At 44.4% G+C, this 24,824-nt stretch overlaps 2 protein-coding genes across 5 annotated transcripts in view; both read left to right on the top strand.

Moving 5' to 3' along the window:
- The window catches only part of LOC126251569 (cuticle protein 16.5-like), a 51,444-nt gene that overhangs the window by 10,322 nt on the left and 16,298 nt on the right, over positions 1-24,824 (top strand). The window contains exons 1-2 of one of the 3 annotated variants that reach the window (XM_049952087.1): positions 21,674-21,701; positions 23,654-23,726. In XM_049952087.1, coding sequence (XP_049808044.1) covers positions 21,690-21,701; positions 23,654-23,726 — 85 coding nt within the window. In that variant the 5' untranslated portion in view covers positions 21,674-21,689. Of the gene's footprint in view, positions 1-21,672; positions 21,702-23,653; positions 23,727-24,824 lie in introns of those variants that run through there. The other 2 variants (XM_049952088.1, XM_049952091.1) reach the window with 2 other exon arrangements.
- Positions 4,069-24,824, top strand: part of LOC126251571 (cuticle protein 16.5-like) — a 69,240-nt gene continuing 48,484 nt past the window's right edge. The window contains exons 1-2 of one of the 2 annotated variants that reach the window (XM_049952092.1): positions 4,069-4,099; positions 5,385-5,705. In XM_049952092.1, coding sequence (XP_049808049.1) covers positions 4,088-4,099; positions 5,385-5,630 — 258 coding nt within the window. In that variant the 5' untranslated portion in view covers positions 4,069-4,087 and the 3' untranslated portion in view covers positions 5,631-5,705. Of the gene's footprint in view, positions 4,100-5,384; positions 5,706-24,824 lie in introns of those variants that run through there. The other variant, XM_049952095.1, reaches the window with a different exon arrangement.

Below are 24,824 nucleotides of genomic sequence, written 5' to 3'. Positions count from 1 at the left end.
TTGACGTACTAAACCACAACACAAACAGAAAAGAAATTGGTTTATAGAATCTACCTGCTTGTCACATCAGAGATTTAGGAGAGAGAGTGGTTAATTGTATACTCCTTTGAGATTGGGGGATTTTGGGGGCAGGGGGGGGGGGGGGGCAATTCCTGCAGTTTCTACAATCTTACACTGAGTTGAAAAAAGTCGAGGGATAGCTATAAGTCTGAGTCCAGATGAAGGTAGTACCGCGTACACAAGGTACAAAAGCATAGTCTTTCGACAGATCTGAATTTGTACTCAGGTGATTCACATCAGAAGGTTTCCGACGTGATTATGGCCACACGATGGGAATTAACAGACCTTGAACCCGGAATGGTAGTTGGAGATAGACGCATACGACATTCCATTTCGGAAATAGTTAGGGTATGCAGTATTCCGCGATCCACAGTGTCAAGAGTGTGCTGAGAATACTATACCTCAGGCATTATCTCTCACCACGGACTACGTAGTGGCTCACGGCCTTCGATTAACGACCGAGAGCAGCGGTGTTGTTGCAGAGTTGTCAGTGCTAACAAACAAGCAACACTGTATGGAATAACCACAGAAATCAATGTGGGACGTACGACGAACGTATACGTTAGGACAGCGAGGCGAGATTTGGCGTTAATGGGCTGTGGCAGCTGACGACCATCCCGAATGCCTATGCTAACAGCACTATATCGATTGGACCCTAGACAACGGGAAAGCCGTGGTGTTATCAGATGAGTGCAAGCTGATGGTGGCTCCATAATGGTGTGGTCTGTATTTACAGAGAATTAACTGGGTCCTCTGGACATTCGGCTACTTGGATACCATCCGTGGCTGCCATATACCCAAACAACGATGGAAATTTTGTGGATGACAGGGGGGCATGTCACTGGGCAACAAGTGTCCGTGATTCGGTTAAAGAACATTCTGTACTGTTCGAGCGAATGGTTTGGCTACTCAGACGACCCGACGTGAATCCAATCGAACATTTATGGGACATGATCAAGAGGTCAGCTCGTACACAAAATCCTGCCCCAGAAAATCTTTCACAATTATGAGTGGCTATGGAGGTACCATGGCTCAATATTTCTGCAGAGAACTTCCAACGACTTGTTGAGTCCATGCCACGTCCTGCTGCGCTACGCTGGGCAAAACGAGGTCCGACACCATATTAGGAGGTGTCCTCTGATTTTTGCCGTCTTATTGTGTGGCTGTAATGGAAGTACAATTCTGGACAGAAAGAAGAATGGAAAGTTCTGTGAGTACATGTCGACCTGGCGTTACCTTGGTTTACGATTCTATTGCAGTTTTCGAAGCTGTTGTGAACATTCTCTTAGGGAAAGTTGTTTCGATTTATCAATGATTGCGGTATATGGCAGCCGCGAGATCGAATTATGACTCATTGTGCTAAGTTTGGAGGGCTGATAATAGGTCAGTCTTATTGGCACCATGTGCCTCCGTGAAACCTCGTAGTTAGGGCATTAGTTTGTGAGGTCTTATCCAACCGGAGTGGCCGAGCGGTTCTAGATGCTTCAGTCTTGAACCGCGCGACCTCTACGGTCGCAGGCTCGAATCCTGCCTCGGGCATGGATGTTTGTGATGTCCTTAAGTTAGTTAGGATTAAGTAGTTCTAAGTTCTAGGGGACTGATGACCTCCGCTGTTAAGTCCCATAGCGCTCAGAACCATTTCAACCATTTGTGAGGTCTTATCCCGTTAACTCAGTAATATTGTACCTAAAGTAACCATTAACACGCACGAAAAAAGTACTATTTAAAAATATCTTCGGCAAGTGTCCATATAAACGTAATAACTGGGAACAAGTATTACAAAGTAGACGCCGACGACTGAAGAAGCTGACAAGGTGGAGGAGGAGGAGATTAGCGTTTAACGTCCCGTCGACAACGTGGTCATTAGAGACGGAGCACAAGCTCGGGTTAGGGAATGATGGGGGAGGAAATCAGCCTTGCCCTTTCAAAGGAACCATCCCACCATTTGCCTGAAACGATTTAGGGAAATCATGGAAAACCTAAATCTGGATGGCCGGATGCTGGTTTGAATCATCGTCCTCCAAAATGCGCGTCCAGTGTGCTAACCACTGCGCCACCTCGCTCAATAGCTCACAAGGAAAGGTCTTGTTACTGACTAGAAAGGAAAACTCATTGTGAGGTTTTAGCTGCTGTGCTGCACCGGTATTGACGGGAGAAGGAGGAGCAGCTGCGGTAGTAATCGATTTCACCTCTCTACTAACGTCCTCCATTTATGTATCGTTCTGCAAGCAAGGCCATGTTACAATACGTCCGGACTGTGTTTGTTGTTAGAGTAGATCACATTATCTTTGCGGTGTGGATGTATGTTTACAAAGTTAGTAAGTGTTCCATGCTGGAACTTGTACGCGCAATATTTTGTTATTGCCAAGATATACCTACAGGAGAAGTGCGTATTATTTGTGAACAACTAAAGCAACAGTTGACAGAAAAAATTCAAATGGCTCTAAGCACTATGGGACTTAACATCTGAGGTCACTAGTCCCCTAGACTTAGAACTACTTAAACCTAACTAACCTAAGGACATCGCACACATCGATGCCCGAAGCAGGTTTCGAACCTGCGACCGTAGCAGCAGCGCGGTTCCGGACTGAAGCGCCTAGAACCGCTCGGCCAAACAGTTGACAGAAGATGACGCTAAAATAACAGAGTTTACTACACTTGTAATAGATGAAGAGGCATTAGATGAGGAGGCACCAGACGAAGGAAGTGATAGTGTCATGGCTGAGAGATGAAGCAGTGTTACGAGTGGCGGATTTCCTGGGGAGCAACGGTTCATCTTATCGGCCATCAACCCCAAGGAAACGAACAAATTTCCCAGAAGGATATCGGGCTGATATGTTTAAGATATTTTCAAAATAACCTAGGGAAAATACGGCAATGTTGATCATCCTGTTCTGTGTCGTCCTAGCTTAGCAGTTGATATGATACCGCACCTCAAAATTACAACAGATAAAGAGAAACATTGTGTTACGAAACTTCGGAAACAGACTAAAAGCATCATTCGTCAAAGCAAAATAATTTTCAGGATATCATAAATCGTGAATTACGTGACCGTTTCATAACAAAGAGACAAGAAAACGCAATAATAAATCAGCATTCCTCGAGACTTTGGGTATTAAAAATAAAGGAGAGAATTCACCCTCACAATTAAAAGCTTCCTACTGCTGGGGAAAAGAATTGAAAAGTAAGAATAAAATTGTCCGTCGCAAATGTAGATCCCATGGTGAGAAATTCGCTCATTAAAAAGTAGTAAATTAATCTGTAGTTCTGCATAAGGGCTTTCTGGGTCCCAATAGTAACAGTCAAACATTTGTCAAGGTATGACGTTATTGCTCATATGAAGGTCTACGGAATTAGCCATCATCAGTTGTCCAAGAACAATTGCTGCACGTATATATACGTTTCCGGTTGTACGAAAACAAACATTCACAAATTAGTAGCCCGAAACTCGTCATATGAGCAATAAAATTATTCCTTGCCCGATATTTGACTTTCACCACTGCGATCCAGTCAGCCTGTACACAGAATTACAGATTATTATAACAATGGTCATCTACCTGCTGCATGACATTATACTACATTTATAGTATGCAACATATACAACCATTGCACTTATTGTGAGCATCTGTATCGCGTTATTCCTCAATGCAGTCAGATCACGCTATGACACTTCTTCGACGTCACTGTTCATCTTGTGTTGTGGGTACCTTTCATCAACACCTCGTAAGTGGAACTTTTATGTCAAGTGGTTTAAAACTTTTTATGAACCGACACCACATATGCTTAAGACCTGGAAGATACTGTTCGTGAAATCCCTGTTCGACATTGTCTTTTAATGCGATTAACAAGTGTGATGCTGTCTCCGGCAGCTGTCCGGACAATGGGAGCGCCGCCGGACTCGGCTGTCCAGGGTCCGCTGCAAGAAGCAAGGCCGAGCGGACGGTCGCCGGGCGTGGCTCTGCAGGTATATAAACCCGGGCCTTCCTCTGGTCAGCACAGTCTGCACCGCCGACACAACACCCGCAACATGTACAAGCTGGTGAGTCGCCGGGGAGAGTCGCCTCCAGCCGGCTTCATTCGCTTTACTTCCATATTACGTTCGCCTCCGTAGCGTACCGGTAACGTTACCGCCTCCCATGCAGGGGGCTCGAGTTCGATTCCCGGTAGGGGACTCGGTGTTTGTGTCCTTCATCATCATTGACTCTCAAGTCGCCGAAGTGGCGTCAACTAAAAAGGACTTGCAATACGGCGGCCGAACTCCCCCGAATGGGGGCCTCCCGGCCAACAATGCCATACGGCCACTTCCATAGTACACTCTGAGATGTGAAAGCGTTATACTTCATCGTCAACAATACCAATCAACATAACACCGACAACTATTATTACCAAGTAGGGAATTGTTAGTTACATATGTTGGTCCCTGTTTGTAAAATATGTTGTTTAAGTTACGCTACTTTCATATTATTTATATCAGAAAGGCCCTTGCAAAGGAGTCAAATTCACAAATGAGAACGAACTAATCCTTCTTTAACGGCTATTGCTTTTTCTCCTCGTCCAGGAACACCTTTTTGTGCGAAACTGGTCTTCAGCGACCGTGGTTGTTGTCACTCGGTTCCGAGTGTGTGACTAAGTCGCAAGGGATTTTGCATAACTTGATGTTTCGGCAAATGTTGCAACAAAGGCGAGATCGTCGATTGACAAAAATTTACGATGACATGGTCACACAACAGAAAAACCTCGACTGAGTATACATTTTCTTTCACTAGGAAAATTCTAACGTCCAAGCGTTACACTTAATGATTACTACACTGCATAAAGACAAATCTGGAAGCAAACGTTCACCAAACTCGTGTCTCAGTTTGCAACAATTAATTGGAAAGAACATGGGAAGTTAAACAGAAACCGCACATGTAACTTGATGTTGCCTTACATATATACAAATTGACTAGACTTTGAACATTTGTCTGAAAATTTTGTCTGTGTCAATATGTTTCTGTACTTTCATGTCACTGCCTCCCAAAGCGAAAAATAAAACATTGTTACAAATGTTTCGAAACAATGAAGCCTGTGGCGCATACGAGATGTAAGAATTAATATTTAACGTTACGCCGCGGTTGACATCAGTAAAGACAAAACAGTTTACCTGCGTAGGACAAGGATGCGAAACGAAACGGGAGAGTCAACACCAAAGGAACCATCCTGACTTTAGACTCAGCAATTTAGGAAAGGGGGAAAACGTAAACCTGGCTAGTGAGTGAGCTATCTGAACGGTATGGAGCGATGTTGGAACACAACGATGTGAGACGTGTGCTGTGCGCTTACAGGTGATCCTGCCCCTGCTGTTCGCCGCCGTGTCGGCCGGCTACCTGGGAGGCGTGGCCGTGGCACCAGCGGCCGTTGCCGCCCCAGCCATTGCCGCCCCCGTGGCCTACGCCGCCCCCGCCATCGCCGCCGCCCCCGCCTTGGCTGTGGCCCCCGCTCTGCGCGCCGCCCCTCTGGCTCTCGCCGCCCCCGCCATCGCCGCTCCTCTGCCCTACGCAGCTGCGGCTCCGATCCTCAAGATCCACTGAGCGAGAGGATTACTGCAGGCGTACTGCCTTTGTAAATACATAAGTAGTATGAAATATATACCTAAACAAACCTAATTTATTTTTTGTTGTTTTTTCACAATTTCTCCTAAATATCGTCCTTCTGGGATTCACGGAAAATATACTCGTTGTCGTCTAATTTTACAACAACATGATCTGAGTATCACTTTCAAAGATAATTAACTCTGAGGCTGAATCGCTGAGCCAATTCCTCTCTCACCTGACTCAGAATATGTAACTGTGATTATCTAAACTGCAGGCTTGAAGTATCACTTTCGCATGCTATATCATGTACATTTCACAGGGATTACTTTATAGTGCAGTGCAATCTGGTACAGCGCAAGCGTTTTGCCGCATGGAAAGGTTTAATCTATGTTAGTCCTCAGTATCATCTGGTACTTGAAAAGTGCTGATTAGATACTTTTAAATGATCGACAGTGCTCATATGCTAATACCAAGCGAGGTGCGGAGTGTTAGGACACTGCACTCGTATTCGGGAGAGGAGCATTTCTAATCCCCTCTGGCCATGCACCTCTCACGTGATTTACCCTAAATCCCGAAGGAAGGTGCAGGTAATATGAATTCAACTATCACTAAAGATTATGACCTCTTTTGCGTTGTAATAATCCAGTTAGAGTGTTCGATTCCACTTATAGTTTTTTTTTTTTTTCATTTTCTAATTTTAAGCTGTATCTGGGTCCTTCGTCATTATATTTTTTGTATATGTATCCTTCTAACTGAAGGTCTGAGGTACTTCGGCCGTTCACTTATGTACTAAACTGAACACCTGCAGTCGTTCTTTCGATGTTATTTATTAGATGGCGACCAGTTTCTTGATTCAGTACACAATCTTCAGGCCTTTATTCACTCTGAAAGGGTTAACTCCAGTCATATACACGATTCCATCAGTAGCCAACATCTATGAACTGATGAAATTATGGCTGTTAGTCACGACTGGAGTTAAACCCATAGGTGGCAGTTAAGGCCTGGAGATAGTGTACTGAATCACCGAAATTGGTAGTCATATAGTAAATAACATCGAAAGAACGGCTGTAGACGTTAAATTTTATAACATCCATCACTACACGACTGTTACAGCAAATCTCATACAAAACACGTGCATTATTAAACACCAATACAGAAATGATAGTACAGTGTTTTTTATTATTCCGCTTTTACAGAAGTATTTTGCCTTTAAACGTTTACTCCACTTCTTCCACGCACAACACGCCTCCGTACTTCCCGGTGCATTGTCAGCATTCATTCTCGTTTCTTCAGTCATATACCTCCCCTTCCGCTCTCCGCAACCGTAATGAAAAAAAAAGTTCCACTCCTTTCCTTCTTTCTCAGAGGTCGTGATCCAATGAGTCGCTGAATATTTGTAGATGAAGGGATGTCTGTTTGAGCACCTACTCTGAGCACTATATACGTGTAGCAAGGATAGAACACTAATGCACATGGATGGTGGTGTTTTGAGAGGGAATACACCAAAATTACGCCATCACTAAACGCATTTACTAAAATGAAACCATTAGCACATTCTAAGAACGTATGTATATTCTACTTGCTCCCCATGTGAATTTTCTTTCCGAAATTGCCAAACTTCTTTAGCACAATTAAAACAATGGAGCAAGCCAAACACGAATGATCATAGCTCCAGTCACGCTTCAGCAACCAGCATATAACCTGTTTCAGTAATCTAGACATTTATTCAAATGGAATGTGGATAAAGCTCCAACGACAGTTCTGCTACGTTTGTCTCTTTCTCTGCTAAACGTCGTTTAGTTATACGTTCGTCAAAAACTTTTCAACGGTTGAGATTCACCAAAAACTCAAATAACTAACATTACAGCTGAAACATTTAGAACAGAGAACATTTTTTTCACACTTAATTAAAGTAGTAAGGAACTCAGCGTCCAACAAACACACTTACTCCCTCCCCTTACTGACAACAAGTCTCGACAATACAGGTAACGGGCACGACTAGTGACACCAGATTAACTCAGATCGCACTTAGGGTAGTCAAGACTCACAGGAAAATTGTGAAATGGCCATAAGCCACCCAGAATTTTTAACAGGGAGCTTTCCAATGAACAGCTGTTAAGACTTTATCGTATGGTGTCAAGCCACACAGTTACAAGCACTTCCTAGTTCTCACTCGCCGCTCTGTGGGTTCAAAATTTAACATACATAAATACAACTCCTTAAAATTAATAAAACCAGTCATAAGACAATAAGCATCCACGAATACCACGCGCCCCGACTGACTTCTTGCCTGAAGTTCATTCGCGTAAGATAATCAATCCATCGAACATAGTTAGCCTTGCGTTGTATTGTATGGTATTGAACTAGGGACCTAGAAACGACGGAAAGGCTTCGTCCCTGACGTAACCCACAATGGTACACAACCCCACAACAGGCTACTACAGTCCCCTCACCCCACCGCCATCCCACACCGAACTCAGGGTTTTTGTGCCGTTCGGCCCCCAGTGGACCCCCCCAGGGAACGTCTCACACCAGACGAGTGTAACACTAATGTTTGTGTGGTGTACGCGTACGTGGAGAAAGTGTTAGAGTAGCAATCTCCGACATAGTGTAACTGACGCGGAATAAGGGGAACCAGCTCGCGTTCGCCAAGGCGGATGGAAAACCGCCTTAAAACCATCCACTGACTGGCTGGCACACCGGACCTCGACACTAATCTGCCGCGCTGATTCGTTCCAGGGACCGGCATGCCTTCCCACCCGGAAAGCAGTGCGTTAGACCGCAAGGCTAACCGGGTAGGCTTACACTATCTTACTATACTACTGTTGCGATGCAGAATAAATTTACTTCTTCAGGTTTTCCAGGACTGCTGCCGGTATTCGCCTCTTTCTTGCGCGATAATTCAACTGCATGACTCGCAGTCTTCTTCAGGTGCTGCCTGTGTCTGATACTGATTCAAGGTCGAAACGAGTCCGGTATTTGTGCCCATATTGCGCCAGCCGATCCGTCTACGGTACGCGCCGCTTCAGGCGTTCTGTCCGTGCTATGCGCCAACCAATAGTAGCGACTGTAGTGATTTCTTCAAGTCGCGGCAGTTACAAACGCTATGCACGTACTTTGTGGTTATTATTCGTTGTAATGTTCCTGCTTGAAGTTCCGAAAGAAGTGCAACTCGTACTAGACATTTTATGTTCCGATTGTCGTCATTTAAACCCTCCTGTGATTAGGATGTTCTGTTACTGTGGCGTGGCGTGTCAGGCGTGTTGTCCGATGTCCGTGCCCACCAGGAGCGTCTGCAGTGTTATTTTCAGGCAGCTGGTGTTCATATTGCCTCCCGAGACTCAGTAGAACGTCCTCAGGTATTGCGTCTGTTGTCTGAGGTACCATTTTACGTGCATCCTTTGTTACATGTACTGAGCAGTTTTCTCTAAATCCATCTTCATAATTGTGTCCCTGGATTCTTCATCCTGCATCTGTTACGTCTTCAGAAGATCGAGTGCCGGATTCCAGGCACAGCTCAGTTGGAAACTGGTGTCGCGCTTCTCTGTGACCTTAATCTCAAAAGATTCTTTGATAACGCTGTCCCACTATATCGACGTTTGTATCAGATTCTTGGTATCATTATAGCTCATAAAATGACTTAGTTCTGAACAACCCTCGGCAATCGCTGACTTGGTTGCCTGTCTCAGTCTGGTGTGCGTTTGGTGTACTTTGCACTTGATATCAAAGGTCCTAGTCGTCTGGCAGATGTTTGTCATGACAAATTCATAAGATGTCTGGTAAACACACGGTTTCTGCAAACCCAGGTCATTCTTCACATTAATTAGCAGATAATTAATCTTCGTGGGTGGATGGAACACGCTTTTGATGTCATGTCTGAAGAGAATTCTGCTGATTTTCGTAGATATTAACCCAACATAAGGCAAATATGCAACCTCTTCCGTGTCTTCTTGTACCTCTTCAGAAACTTCTGGCGGCACAACAGGACGCAGTGCCTTTCGAACATATCGAAAAGAATATTCATTTTTATAGAGCACAGATCGTAGTCGGCAAGTAATTTGGATCTGACAGAATTCGTGCCAGATGAACCACACTTATGAGAACACCATTTTTCTGAGCTGGATGGTGGAAACTGCTGGCTTGCAGGTACAAGTTGGTAGGAATGGGTTTTCGGTACACACTGAGACTGAAGGTACCATCTGCCTTTCTCCTGACTAGTACATCTAGGAATGGGAATAGTACATCGTTGTCCAGTTACATGGTGAATTTACTGTTAGGGTGGCGTAATTTTAGGTGGTCGAAGAAAACAACGACCTTTTCCCTGTCGCGGGACCGTACAACAAACGCGTCAGCCATGTACCTGAAAAGGATTTCGGTTGATCAGGGGCCGATGTAAGTTCCTCCTTTTCCATTTATCTCCATAAAGAGGTTGGCCACTGCGGATGAGAGACAGCTGCCCATTGCTACCCCTTCCGTTTGCTCGCATAATGAGCACATATACAAAGTACGTTGCGATATACGAGTATCTGCCTCGCAGCACAGTTGCCGAGGAGGAGAAGGGAGCCGGATCCCTTGCGTGAGCGCCCGAGAAGAGGACACTGCAGCCATTCTGCAAGTACTCAATGGGGAGCTGAGCTGACACCCTCGGATCGCTTAAGGAGGAACAGGTTGCGAAGAGCCTGGCTGACAATGAGAAGGGCATCGAGAACTGATCGACCCCTGCAGCCATTAGGACGGAGCGTCAAGAATATACAAGTGAAAACATGTGAGTTCTTGTGGCCTGGCAGAAGTCATTTTAGATAGTTTAGAAAGCATAAATGTGCCGACTATTACAGCACTGCATGGACAGTGGGAGGAGCGTACACAAGGCGCGGAGAATTCTCACAGGGAGGCGTGTGAAAGAAATCAGCCTTAAGAAGATGTTTTTCTCAACATAAGGACGTTCCTTTTAAATCACGGACGCCAGCAGACTCTGAGACGAAGCCCAAACGTGACTTTGTCCAGGCCTCAGGTAGACGTAGCAGCTACAGAGAAGTGTTGTGCAGCTGCTCTCACAACAGGTTAGAAATGCAGAAAAACGTCGTAAGAATGTGAAATCTTGATAAAGGTGCCAGCTCCTGTGCCACACACCATCCCACGCAAGGAAATATATTTTCACCCTTCAATGGGAAGAGTGGCGTGGTCTGAAACGTCGACCTGCCATTGGGCTGCATTGAAATTGAGTCAGCCAATGACAACACTGCGAGAGGAGAAAATTTCGAGACTTGAGCTGGGAAATGGATGAGGAGAGAAGAGTTAGTCGGTGAGACGGCACGGGAAGGGAAGTACATGAGGTATCATCCACCCGTTGCCAACACCCTCCTTCCGACATCTTGATACTACAGCTTCGGTCATGCAATTGACAACGGGAAGACAACCCGGAGATCGTATCTGGGCGTCGCCACAAAAGATTGCTGGTGGGCAGCCGACTCACACCACACAGAAACGTGGCGACGCGCCTTACCGACTCCCCGGCTACCACCGACAGCACTACACGATGAATGATCCTCCCCTCAATAAATGAGTAGTCTCCATGCCCAGTCAAATAAGCCCTGAGATTTGCAGCTTTTTTTTGATTTGTAAAAACAATACTGAAATAAATACATTTATATTAATGTTTTAATCATTTACGCAATCCCCACCATTCACCAATAAACCCAAAAATCAAGGAGAGCACAATCCAACTTGCCTCCAACGCAATGAATCAGTCAGTGGTACGTGGGTGAACAGGGAGACCACGTCGAAGTTGACCGTGATGTCGGAGCCTGTGATCTGTAGATGCCTGACACATCTAAGAAATCCCCTGAGTTGCAATGTGATGAGCACACTTCCCCACATATGGTGGGAGTATCTTCTTCAGGTGTTGAGCAGTAAGGTAGGTGGCTGAGCCAATGTTGCTGACTATTGCACTTAGCGGAACGCCTTCCTTGTGCACCAAAGCCAGGACAGAAAGTCTGGGTGCTGCTAGTGCTTTTGCCCTCGGCTGCTTAACGATGTTTTCTGGAAGTCCGGTTTCCTTTAAAAGAGCCCTTGTGTTGTTATCCACCTTGTCTGCGGGATTCCTTTCTACTGGCCTGCGTGCCCGGTTATACAGAAGTTATCGCATCTTATTGTCACAATCTGTCTCCTGTAGGACGATGGTAGTTTTCATCTTATCTGCTATTAGCAGAAGGAATTCGACGCAACCACGTTGAAAGTACTGAGCAACGGTCTTAATTATGCAGTTAGCTCCACAAATGTTCCTGTTGCTACCTTCGTCAGTGCAATAGAGCAGGCGACTCTGAAATTTCCTGCCAGTGAGGCTGAAGATGTCGATGTGCAGGGTGTTTACCAAAACCAAGTGTCCGAAATCAAACATCTCTGGTGATAAGAGGTTGGCTCTGAAACAACTCCAGCATTGTGGTGTTACCAGGACGATAAGGGCACTGTATTCACAACAACTGGCATCCTGGACCTCAGTCAGCAGTCTCCACCTGAGTGCACAACAGCCTGTCTTCGACAGCGCTAAGGTGGCAGCTGCACTGGGTCATCGCAGAATGGCTGGGCGGGAAGCGCCATTTTCGTCCAGCCACCCTTTGCACTGCACGCTGTCGTAGTACTGACCTGTTGCAGCGACGTCATGATTCGCTGACGAGGCGTCAGCAGTGCTTTGCTGCACATGCGATTGGGCCTTGCTGCAGGTTGCAGCCCTAAAGCCGCCTGTAACTTTGTACACTCTGCACAATAGACATGTTTATTACAGATACCGCTGTATCATTGACGCATCCGAACATGGACTGGACCACTCGTCCTCCTTATCACAAATCCACTCCAGCATGCATGTCGCAACATTGGTGTCAGAACTGTCAACATGACAACGCCTTGTCAGGAAAGCCTGAAGAATTAAATTTATTCTCCTCCGCAACAATAGGGTAGGAAGGTAATGTATATAGAAAAAGAGCAAGAAATTTCACATGTAGTACTTGTAGGCGATTTAGGCATGTGGTATAGAATCTGTGAGGGACGATACGCCAGAATGAATAGCGTGTAGTTATCGTTTATGTGTTTGAGCTAAAGTTCTTGTGTTTTTATTTTTTGTTGTTGTAAAAGACAGTAGTAATCTATGTACAATGCCAGACACATATTCTGCTGCTACACGCGGTGTTGTTCCCAATTTGGTGTCACATGTACAAATACTGTCAGAGTTAAATTTCAAGCAGCAGCAGGAAAAGCATGAGTTACATGGCCAGCAGTCAGAATCAGGGGCTAGGCAAGCCAAGAAAATAGTGAAGAACGAACACGCGATAACATGTGACCTCTTCTGGTCTGGCAGAAGTCATTTTACCTGTTTAGAAAGCAGGAATGTGCTGAAAATTCCAACACTCCATGGGCGCAGGGAGGAGCGTACTCAAAGTGTGGATAATTCACGCGGGGAAGCGAGTGAAAGAAGTCAGGCATTTTAAGATGATGTTTTTCTCATCAGTAAGGACGTTCCTTATAAATCACTTCGGTGAGACGGTGCGGGAACGGGAGTACATGTGTTCTCTTCCATCCGTCGTCAACATCCATCTTCCGACACTGCGATATCGCAACTTCAGCCACGCAACCGACAACGGGCAGACAACGGGGAAATCGTATCTGGTCCTCGCCGCAAAGCCGCGATTGCTGGTGAGGAAAGCCGACTCGCACCACACAGCTCCGAGGCGACTCGCAGTACCGACTCGCAGGCTGCCGCCGACAGCTCTACACGATGAATGATCCTCCCCTCAATAAATGAGCAGCGTCCATGCCCAGTCAAATCGGCCCTGAGATTTGTAATTTTGTTTTGGTTTGTGAAAACAATACTGAAATAAATACATATTTTTCATGCTTTAATCATCTAAGCAACCTGATCCATTCATACATCAACATAAAAGTCCAGGAGAGCACCGTCCAACTGAGAAGTGAATCATTCGGTGGTACGCAGATGAACAGAGAGACCTCGTCGAAATTGACCATGATGTCAGAGGCTGTGTTCTGTAGATGCCTGACGCATTCTAAGAAATCCTATGATTTGCAATGTGATGAGCACACTTCCCCACATATGGCGCGAGCATCTTCTTAAGGTGTTGAGCAGTAACGCAGGTCGTCTGGCCAATGTTGCTCACTACTGGACGTTGAGGAACCCCTTCCTTGTGCACCATAGCCAGTCCATAAAGTCTTGGTGGTACTGGTGCTTTTGCACTCGGCTGCTTAACGATCTCTTTGGAAGTCCAGTTTCCTTTAGAAGATCCCTTATGTTCCTATCCACCTTGTCTGCGGGATTCCTTTCTACTGACCTGAATTCCCGGTTATCCAGCAGTTATCGCATCGTACTGTCACATTCTGTCTTCTGTAGGACGATGGTAGCATTCCCCTTATCTGGTGGTAGCAGAAGGAATTCGACGCAACCACCTTGAAACTACTGAGCAAGGGTCTTAATTTCGCATTTAGCTCCCAAAATGTTCCTGCTGCGGCCTTCGTCATTGCAGTGGACCGGTGACTTTGAAACTCCCTGCCAGTGAGGCTCAAGATGTCGACGTGTAGGGCGCTCATAAAAACCGAGTTTCCCAAATCAAACGTCTCTGGAGATGAGAGGTTGGCCCTCGAACAACTCCAGCATTATGGTGTTACCAGGACGAAGAGGGCACCATATTCACATCTGGCATCCTGGACCTCGGTCAGCAGTCTCCACCTGAGTGCACAACAGCCTGTCTTCGACAGCGCTAAGGTCGTAGCTGCACTGGATCGTCGCAGAATGCCTGGGCGGGAAGCGCCTTTCTCGACCCGCCGCCATCTGCACTGCACGCGGCCGTGGTACTGCCCTGCTGCAGCGACGTCATGATTCGCTGACGAGGCGCCAGCGCTGCTTAACTGCGCTGCGCTCGCGCCCTGCTGCAGACTGCAGCCCTAGAAACGCCTTTACCTCTGCACAATAGTTAATTGTTATTACAGATACCGCTGTATCATTGACGCATCCGAACATGGAAGGTACCACTCGTCCTGCTAATCACAACTCCAGCCCAACAAGCATGTCACAGAATTGGTGTCAGAGTTTTTCAACAAGACAACGCCTCGTCGGGAAAGTCTGATGAATTAAATTTTTCTGCTTCGCAACAGTAGTCTAGTAATGTACTGTACACAGAAAAAGAGGGAGAAATTTCACAAGCAGTACTTATAAGCGATTTAGGCATGTGGTACAGAACTGTTCTGAGTCTCTGAGACGGACGATACGCCAGAAAGAATAGCGTGTAGTTATTGTTTATGTGTTGGAGTTAAAGTGCTTCTGTTTTTATTTTTTGTTGTTGTAAAAGACAGTATTAAATTATGTACAATGCCAGACACACATTCTGCTGCTACACGCAGGACTAATCCCAATTTGATGCAACATGTGCAAATACTGTCATAGTTAAATTTCAAGCAACAGCAGGAAAACGTTGAGTTGCGTGGTCATGTTAAAGTTTTAAAAGCTCTGGTTCAGCAGTCAGAATCAGGATCTAGGCAAGCCAAGACAGTAGTGTGTGTAACCTCCCCTTTCTCTCTCGATCCTTCAGCAGCTACTTTAAAAACATATATCTTTCCTAGCAAGTCAACATAGGACATAACTGCATTCATTGACAATGATGGAGCTACCGCCGCAATGAGCTGTTTGTCCGACGGGATTACTCTCTCTGTGGCTGATTTACGATTGATAGCCGAAGCAAGAACATAGGTATTGTGCCATTAAGTTCTCTGTAAGACCGAGACAATTCAGCAGACAGCTGATGGGCCATAACAACGTTATCAAAAAGAGAACAGCACATCTGTCTTCCGGAAAAAGCCGAATATCTTAACACAGAAAATTAATGAGCCAGTGAAAATATTCTTCTATTGGAGCACAAAAAGGCGAATGTGCTTCTGTTTAAGAAGAGACTCTGGATGAATAGTGGGGTACCACCTGTCTCATTCTACCCTCTTCAGCACCTTTAGAAAAGGCCTCAGAAACTTTGTCATACGAACATATTCGTCCTTTTTTTATTAAAATGTAATTCATCTCTCACACCAAAAAGCTCCCCTTACTGTAACAAGCTCGCATCTACTAATCCATCACTGTAAATCGCTCATATCCATCCACTCACACTTGCCCATTCTCACTCACTCAGCCATTCTCATTGTTATTGTCTCTTTGTGTCTTTGAGTTATTTGCTCCTGTCTCACAAGCACAGTTTCCTTCTGTCTGTCATACTACCACTGTCTCCATTCCCTGTCACTGTCTCCCTCTTGTTCACTCTCTTATTGCTACCATCTCATTCATTTCTTCCACTGCTGCTGTCTCTTATCACTGTCACAATCAGTCTGTTCCTCGTTGTCATTGTCATGGACTCTCTCTTTCATTATCACTGGCTCTCACCCATTTCCACTGCCTTCCTGTCCCACTTCAACTGTCTGCTTAACTCGTTATACTGGTACATTTCTGTCACTGTCAACTATGTTCCACAGCCACTGTTTCCCTCTTTTTCTCTCACGCTTCCATTGTCTTCTTCGCTCTTCCTGCATTGAAACCACTGTCAACTATCTTCTAGTATTTATTACCGTTCCATCTCTTTCTCATTGCCACTGTTTTCTTCTCACTCAGAAAAAAAGGTGAGTATGTTCGCATACCGAAGTTATTGGTAAAATTTTTGAAGGTGCTGAGGAAGGTAGAGTGAATCAGCTGGTACATTACTCTGTGATCAGATAGGATCATTTATCCGCTGATCCCCTGCGCAGTCGACGATCCCCGCCGGTCGTGAGACTGGGCAGCCAGCCCAAAGTCACACCCACGCAGGTTATATCGCAGAAAAGCCAACAGCAGCCTGGTGAGTGAGGAAGAGGCACGAAAGAAAAATCGGCGGTTACCCAGCGTCAGAACACTCCAGTCTGCAGTGTACTGGAGAAGTAATGAATTTAATGCGCTACTTGTAGGTGATTCACCACACTGTTCGAAACAAGGGAGATCGTATTTGGTCTGCCAAGGTACCGTACAGGACAACCTGCATCACTCGTCTTTATAATGAACCGAATTGTAGAATGTATTCTGGCATCAAAAATACCTGAGAGATGAGAAAACCACTTTCCCCGTGGCAGCCAGATTATGTTCCGAAGCAAATGTCATATAAAATGACACTCGTGCTTGCGTCCAAGATGCACTGAGGCGAATAGAAAATGTTACACCATCAAGTACCAGTCCGATATTTATCAAATTTTTGGTGATGTTCATCGAATAACTAGTATTAAACGATTACACTTTCATGCAATTCGTAACGCATGTCCATCACGAATATCCATATGAAATGTGACCCCAACGGAAACAATACACGTTTTATTCACTGTGCTACGAAAGCAAATATCCTAAGAATGTCATCTTCGGGTAATTGTCGTCACGCCTGATATTGATACTGTATCATTTTGTGGAGATTGCTGCCTGGAGGCTGGTATGAAAGGATACCTGTGTTATCCTGCTAGAATATGCCATTTGATACCATATTCAGGAAGAGTATGACAACAGGGTTTGCTTTTCTTGCCACATACTGACTATTACTCAGACTCTGTTCAACATAAACTTAAACAGTTGGTTGTCATTTCCTACAGCTCTCCGTACATTGTTCTTGGAACTGCAGAGGTACGGATGTCGAGAACAGCCGGTACCTGCAACCTTACACCTAACACCAGGTACGCCAGGTCATACAAGCCCCGATCTGATGGCCACAGACAGATGGGAGGCTCAGTGCCAAAAACCCCAGAATGTCACTCAGTGACTCTGCCTAGAAGTGATCTAAGTGTTAGTGACAAACAACGCATGGCAGAATTGAGGTCTCAGCCTTCATCTTGTAATCTATTCCCAACGATTCATGGTGACAGTCTTCCAGTAACCGCTGCACACATTTCGTCACACCATTCCAATATTTCTACAATTTTATGACTATATAATCTCTCTGGAAGGACCCGTGATTGCTTTTATTGACACACTATTGTCCCCACCACACACACGCATCAGCAAATGGCTCTGAGCACTATGGGACTTAACATTTGAGGTCATCAGTCCCCTATAACTTAGAACTACTTAAACCTAACTAACCTAAGGACATCACACACATCCACGTCCGAGGTAGGATTCGAACCTGCGATCGTAGCAGTCGCGCGGTTCCGGACTGAATGGAGAAAAGTTAATTTTACAAGTTACAACTGATTATTGTTTTGCTTTGGACGCGAAGTTTCGAGTCTGATCACCGCCCTGCCAACCAGATTTTAATCTTCCTGAAAATCCGGAAGAACGTATACTCCGCTGCAGAATGAAAGTCTGAACTAAAGAGCTAATTCCACAACGATTAGCTACACAAGATGGGCTATATTGTGAAATAATAATCAGCCTGCATCAGTCGGTAACAACAAGCTAGAAAAACCACATACTGACAAACATATAACTCTTGGTTGCAATTTATCGATACTGCTGCCTATATCGTGCGCCTGACAGCGAAATAAATTTCAAGAAGAAAATGAATGAGTGAAGCAAATAGATGCCACGTTTTAAGGCTCGTAGATGAGATAGCCCTGCTAGGTTAAAAAAAAAGGATGTTCTACAGTTCAGCTGTCAGTTGAGATACAGAAGATTCACAGTGTAGAACACAGGTTAAGGAACAGCAAGGAATAGACGAAAATAATCAACTTGCAGAGTAGTAAAACTGGTGAGAGCCAAGTGGAAGACGCAAATGACGTGTGCTAGCGAGGTAAACAGTTAACGTGAAATTACCAAACTTCCTACGACAAGGAAGATCTGCTTGTGTAAAATGCCACCTTTGCTTTGAGGAAACAACATTGTCAGATAGTACGTCACATTGTGGTGCAGATGGAAAATTCGGAGAAACAGGAATCAGTCAGGTGCATAAATAATGTACCAAATGTGTAGTTACTGTGAAGGAAATTCAGCAGAAGACATCTGATTAGAAAACTTACGATTAGATATGAGAGATTATTGGATTGCTCGCAAACACATGCAGGAATTTTTAACTTAAAACGGCAAATGTAAGTAAAGAGAAAGCACTGTAGGGGTACATAAAGAACAGAATATCCAGGGGACTTGGAAATGGGACAGCACTCAAGTACTAAATCTGTGGGTAAGTCAACTGTGATAATCCTTATAAACAGCCACAGGATGCAGAATATCGACAAGTTGTTCATACTACCTCGCCATATGTACAACTAGAGCACATAGTCATATGGTGTGCATGTTTCGCAACAGGCGTCATGGCCGAGCGGTCCTAGGCGCTACATTCTGCTACCGCGCGACCGTTACGGTCGCAGGTTCGAATCCTGCTTCGGGCATGGATGTGTGTAACGTCCTTAGCTTAGTTAGCTTTAAGTAGGTCTAAGTTCTAGGGGGCTGATGACCTCAGAAGTTAAGTCCCATAGTGCTCAGAGCCATTTGAACCATTTTGAACAGGCATCACATTTGTAGCCTTGGACGGATTCTTACTAGAAAGCTGGTCATTACAACACAAAAACTTGGTCAAAGGGTCCTCGACTAATAATAGCTGACACAACAGAATTTGAATTAAATAAAATTCAGTCCTGTGGAAGCTAGTATTCAGCAATAAATACCCTTCGACTTCCCGTGATTGCGTACTTCGTAGAACGCAGTGTGGAATACGTTATTAGAGCCACGCGGGAAATCGAGCAGAATAATTTTTAATCTAGATTTCATCTATGTCAGCGAATAATTCAGCGGATTGCTGCTATGACGGAAATTGTACAGTCTGCGCTAATATCAACAATGGTCGTATTTCCAGCTGCCGCAATTTTAATGTTTCAGGTGACGAAAAACTCTATGACATCCTTGTCTCTAATCACGAGTACAATTCCCTACTAACTTGTGAGATGGAAGACTGCCTTATATTCTACCATCCTGTTTGAACATTGCCACAGTCATTGGAAACTTCACCACTTGTTGCCCGCTAGAGATTTTGTTTTCCAAACTTCTGTACACCAACTCTTTTCGATATAAAAGCCTATGAGTACCTGCACAACAGATATACTCACCGCTAGACTGAAAATGAATGCCCTATCTGGTGACCAGAGTGGTTGTCGGATGTCACTGAAAAGAATATCTTTCTATGGTCATCCTTGAAGACGTTGGTGAATGAAACCCCAATATGAACTGACGAGAAATTGATTCGTAGAATCTGCTTGTCGTGTCAGAGATATTAGAGTGAGGGTGACAGACCGTTATACTCAATTGTTATAAAAGCATTGAGATTGGGATGTAGTCACTTTCTACATTTGCGACGAGCTTAGGTTGTTGCTGTAAGATGTAACTTGTTGTAATATCCTCTTACATGTGTATAATTGTGATCCTTAAAAGTTGTCTACTATATGGTCAACTTCCATCATTTAATGGGCACAACGAAAACCAACCATAGTGAAATTGCCACTTTGGTTGGTTTTTCATTGTACTGATTATCAGAAGTTGAAGACCAGTGATTGTTCCACAATGCTGGAAGTTCTTTCCATGATTTAAGTTTCACGCATCTGTTACTTGCGAGCTGCTGCAATATTTGTGCACACTAATCGATTATGTGTGTATTCACTCCTGTTTTGCCTGGTATTCTGCTACACTGGTTTTACTACTTAAAACCAACCATAGTGAAATTTGCCACTTAGGCTCGTTTTTCGTTGTACTGATTAGCAGAAGTTGATGACCAGCTATTGTTCCAAAATGCTGGAAGTTCGTTCCATGATTTAAGTTTCACGCATCTGTTACTTGCGAGCTGATGCAATATTTGTGCACACTAATCGATTATGTGTGTATTCACTGCTGTTCTGCCTAGTATTCTGCTACACTGGTTTATACTACCTAAGGACTCTGTGTCTAGCTGAGCTCAATCAATGAAACTACAAGAAGGCTGTGGAGACAGCATAGCCTGCAAGTTTGAAACACACAGTGCTTTCCTTGTTCATTGTTGATGGTTCTGCTCTGGGGTCTGTTAAGAAAGAAGGCTGCGATGAAAATACTGAGAAGGAATTAATGATGCATAACTGCAGTCAGGGTTTGTGCCAGTGAAGACAATAAGAGAATTCCGAACTGCACTTTTTTCTGCACATGAGTGCCTTATAGCAGGTAATCCTGCAGTATCTTGCAGGCTTGGCGAAACACGTTCGAAATGTATATTTCGTGTTTCAATCGAACCACGACGATTATGATGTGGAGTTTGCAGTTTTTGATTCACTTGGCGCAGACTCGTGTTTTCTGTTTGGTATAAAGATTCGTAAGCGAAGTGAGTAGAAAAGTTCTCATCCATCAGGAATGTTCTTGCTTTCAAGAAGAATTTGAAACGATTTGTCTGATTGACAGTGGCGTAAGCGGCATGTTTTCTGAAAACACTGATTTTGATGTTCTATGTAAGGAATCTGTACCCTTTGCACTTTAATAATATGAGGTTAATTTCTTATCATCAATCATTATTTACATTTCATTGCTTCAACAAATTAAATGAAACTAGAAATTGTTCATGGGATAAAGATGTAGAGTCAGTGGTCAGAAGTTCACTCATTAAACACTAGTGAATTAATTCAGATGTGAAAATATATCCATTGCGTGTAGTATGATTGTAAGCATAAAGTTGTTCTTCAAGGGACCGACAGAGCAGGTCATGACATTACTTTTTTGGGTGCACTACTCATATTGCTATGTGGGCATCTTTCATCAGGGCCATCGTATGTGGAACTGTTATGTCAACTGGTAAGTTTTAACGTCCAGACGCTTAAGGTCTGAGACACCCTGTATGTGAGATCTCTCATGGCCTCTGCCTTATAATGTGAATTACGAAAGTGACGTTCTCTACGACAAGTGTGCGGCCAGTAGGTGCACCGCCGGACTCGGCTGTCCAGGGTCCGCTGCAAGAAGCAAGGCCGAGGGGACGGTCGCCGGGCGTGGCTCTGCAGGTATATAAACCCGGACCCTCCTCTGGTCAGCACAGTCTGCACCGCCGACACAACACACGCAACATGTACAAGCTGGTGAGTCGCCGGGGAGAGTCGTCTCCAGCTGGTTTCATTCGCTTTATTTCACTTCCATGCTACACTTAGCGGTTCTGGAAGGGATACATATTACTCGTCCCAAAAATTTCTGACCTAGTAGTGAAATCTTCATTACCTATTTTGGTCACCGATTGTAAAATATATTAAGTTTGCTATCTGCATCTTTTCTGTGTCAGAACAACCCTTGCAAAGGTGTCAAATGGATAAATGAACATGAAGAGTTTCATCTTTAATGTCGCTTCACTTTTTCTCTGCTTCAGGAACTTACTTTCTCAGCGATAGTTGGTTTCAACGTCCGTTTAGTGTACAATCTAACTTTGACGAGTATGTGTTTTAGTCGTCACGTTGTTTTATAACTTAACGTCTCCGCAACTGTTGCAACCTAGGCGGAACAGTTGACTAACGACGTAGTCACACAGAGAGAAAACATAGATTTAAAATACAACTTGTTGATCCAGAAAAATTCTAACGTACAATCGTTACATTTACTGATTGCCAGAATGCGTAAGAACACATCTTGAAGGCAACGCTCACTAGTCTCACTCCTCGTTTTGCAATATTTTTTGGAAATGATACGAAATGTTAAACAGTAAAGAGCACTGTTTACTTGATATTGATTCACATTTGTTTCTTCAAATTAACTAGATCTAGCCGCATTTCTCTGAATTTTTTGTCTGTTATTATGTTGGAGTGCTAAAAGTTACTGGCTAAAAAAATGGTTCAAATGGCTCTGAGCACTATGGGACTCAACATCTTAGGTCATAAGTCCCCTAGAACTTAGAACTACTTAAACCTAACTAACCTAAGGACATCACACACACCCATGCCCGAGGCAGGATTCGAACCTGCGACCGTAGCAGTCCCGCGGTTCCGGACTGCAGCGCCAGAACCGCTAGACCACCGCGGCCGGCTACTGGCTAAAATGAGAAAAGTGAACACACTGATACAAATGTCTCGGATCTCTGAGGCAACTGTTCCATTTGCGTTTGCTCATTAGGGTCCTACTTCTCTGTAGCATTCCTGTAGCAAAATTACTCCTTTGTGTGTCACTGACATGTAATGTGAATATATTCTTCGGAGCTGATTTTCCTGAACTCTAATAATAGAATCGGCGCCGTCTACAAATAACCATACACTTCCCACTACAACTCGATTTTTTGTATTTCCATGGGATTTTCTTCTTGTTTTTATTCTTTCTGCCATGGCAGTTGTAAGACTGGAATGAAACTGGATCCAAATGTTGTAACAGTTCTTTCTGAATCAGAGTATAATATTAAGCTTTGTGGTGATTTTTCGAAATTGAGATTCGTTGTAGTATGCTTATGTAACGTCGTCAATGTGATAGTTGTATACTGCAGTGCATAATCGTTACTTACACAGCTGCTGATACTCTTGGTAATTGTGTTAGATACAGTTAATGAAACTTCATAAATATTTCACCCTAACAACAGCTGGATGATATAAACTGGTGGAAGCTTCGAGAGGGCATCATTGTCCAGCATTGGTCCCTGACTACAGCGTACTGTGCAGCGAGACGCAAAGAAGTTGCCGAATGTGAAGGTGCAAAATTTGTTTCACGGGCATGGTAACTACGCATGGACAGATGCATCTGCCAAGAAGTTACAGATCAGCGCACCATCCACTGCAGAAGTAAGATCCATTCTGCGAATGCGACGTAAACTCATGAAACTTACCTGCCTGATTCTTTCACTGTCGGTCGTATTGGCTCAAGACAAAACATTTGCCCATATAGGACAAGGATTGGAAAGGAAATCTGGCGTGTCCACATTAGGGGAACGACCCCCTCTTCCTTTTAACTCTATTTAGGGAACAGAGTAAATTATAAATCTCGCGAATACGAGAGATTTCTGAATGCTCGAGAACGATTTTGGAACACAACGATGTGAGACGCGTGCTGTGTGTGCTTACAGGTGATCCTGCCCCTGCTGTTCGCCGCCGTGTCGGCCGGCTACCTGGGAGGCGTGGCCGTGGCGCCAGCGGCCGTCGCCGCCCCCGCCATCACCGCCCCCGTGGCCTACGCCGCCCCCGCCATCGCCGCCGCCCCCGCCTTGGCTGTGGCCCCCGCTCTGCGCGCCGCCCCTCTGGCTCTCGCCGCCCCCGCCATCGCCGCTCCTCTGCCCTACGCAGCTGCGGCTCCGATCCTCAAGATCCACTGAACTAAAGGATTACTGCAGACGTAGTGGCATTTGTAAATACATAAATAATGCGAAATACATAACCAAACAAATCTAATTTATTTTATGTTCTTTTTTCACAATTTCTCCTAAATATCGTCGTTCTGGGATTCAGGGAAAACATACACACTGTAGTCTAATTTTACAACAACATGATCCGAGCTATCACTTTCAAAAATAAATAACTCTGGGGCTGATTCGCTGACTCAACCTGTCCCTCACCTTGCGGTAGAACGATGTATCATATACATTTTACAGGTATTACTTTATAGTTCAGTGTGATCTGGTACAGCACATGGAGTTTGTTGTATGGAAATATTTAATCTGTCTTAGCTCCAGTATATCTAGCACTATAAAAGTGCTGTATAGATGTTCTTTTAAATGATTGTCATTGCTCACAGCCCAACACAAAACAAGGTTCAGAGTGGTAACATACAAACCTCGTACTGTGGGAAAGGTCATTTCTAATCACCTCTAGCAACACAGATCTACCTTTCCAGTGCTTTCACTTAAATCTCCAAAAAGCCGTTGCAAATAATAAGAATTCTACTACCACTATAGTATCTGAAGTATTTTGCGTCGTAATAATCTAATTAGAGAGTTCGATTGCATGTCTAGACGTTGTTTTCGTTTTCTAACTATAACCAGTATCTGGGTCCTTTATCGTTATACATCAATTACCAGAAATCTTATACTAAACACGTATAATTATTTGACTCCGACACAGAAATGAAAGTACTGTATTTTTCATTATACCATTTTTAAAAATGTTTTTTGGTTTTAAAATTTCGCTTCGCTATATTCGAAGCACTACACCCCACCATTCTTCACCGTTCATTGTCAGCTTTGAATCCCCTTTCTTCAATTATACTTCTCCCCCCCCCCCCACCACCCTCCCCACAACCAA

This window comes from Schistocerca nitens, chromosome 4 (assembly GCF_023898315.1).
Source record: "Schistocerca nitens isolate TAMUIC-IGC-003100 chromosome 4, iqSchNite1.1, whole genome shotgun sequence".
Classification (NCBI taxonomy): domain Eukaryota; kingdom Metazoa; phylum Arthropoda; class Insecta; order Orthoptera; family Acrididae; genus Schistocerca; species Schistocerca nitens.
The sequence above is the reverse complement of the archived record's forward strand: the minus strand, read 5'-3'. Positions and strand labels throughout refer to the sequence as shown.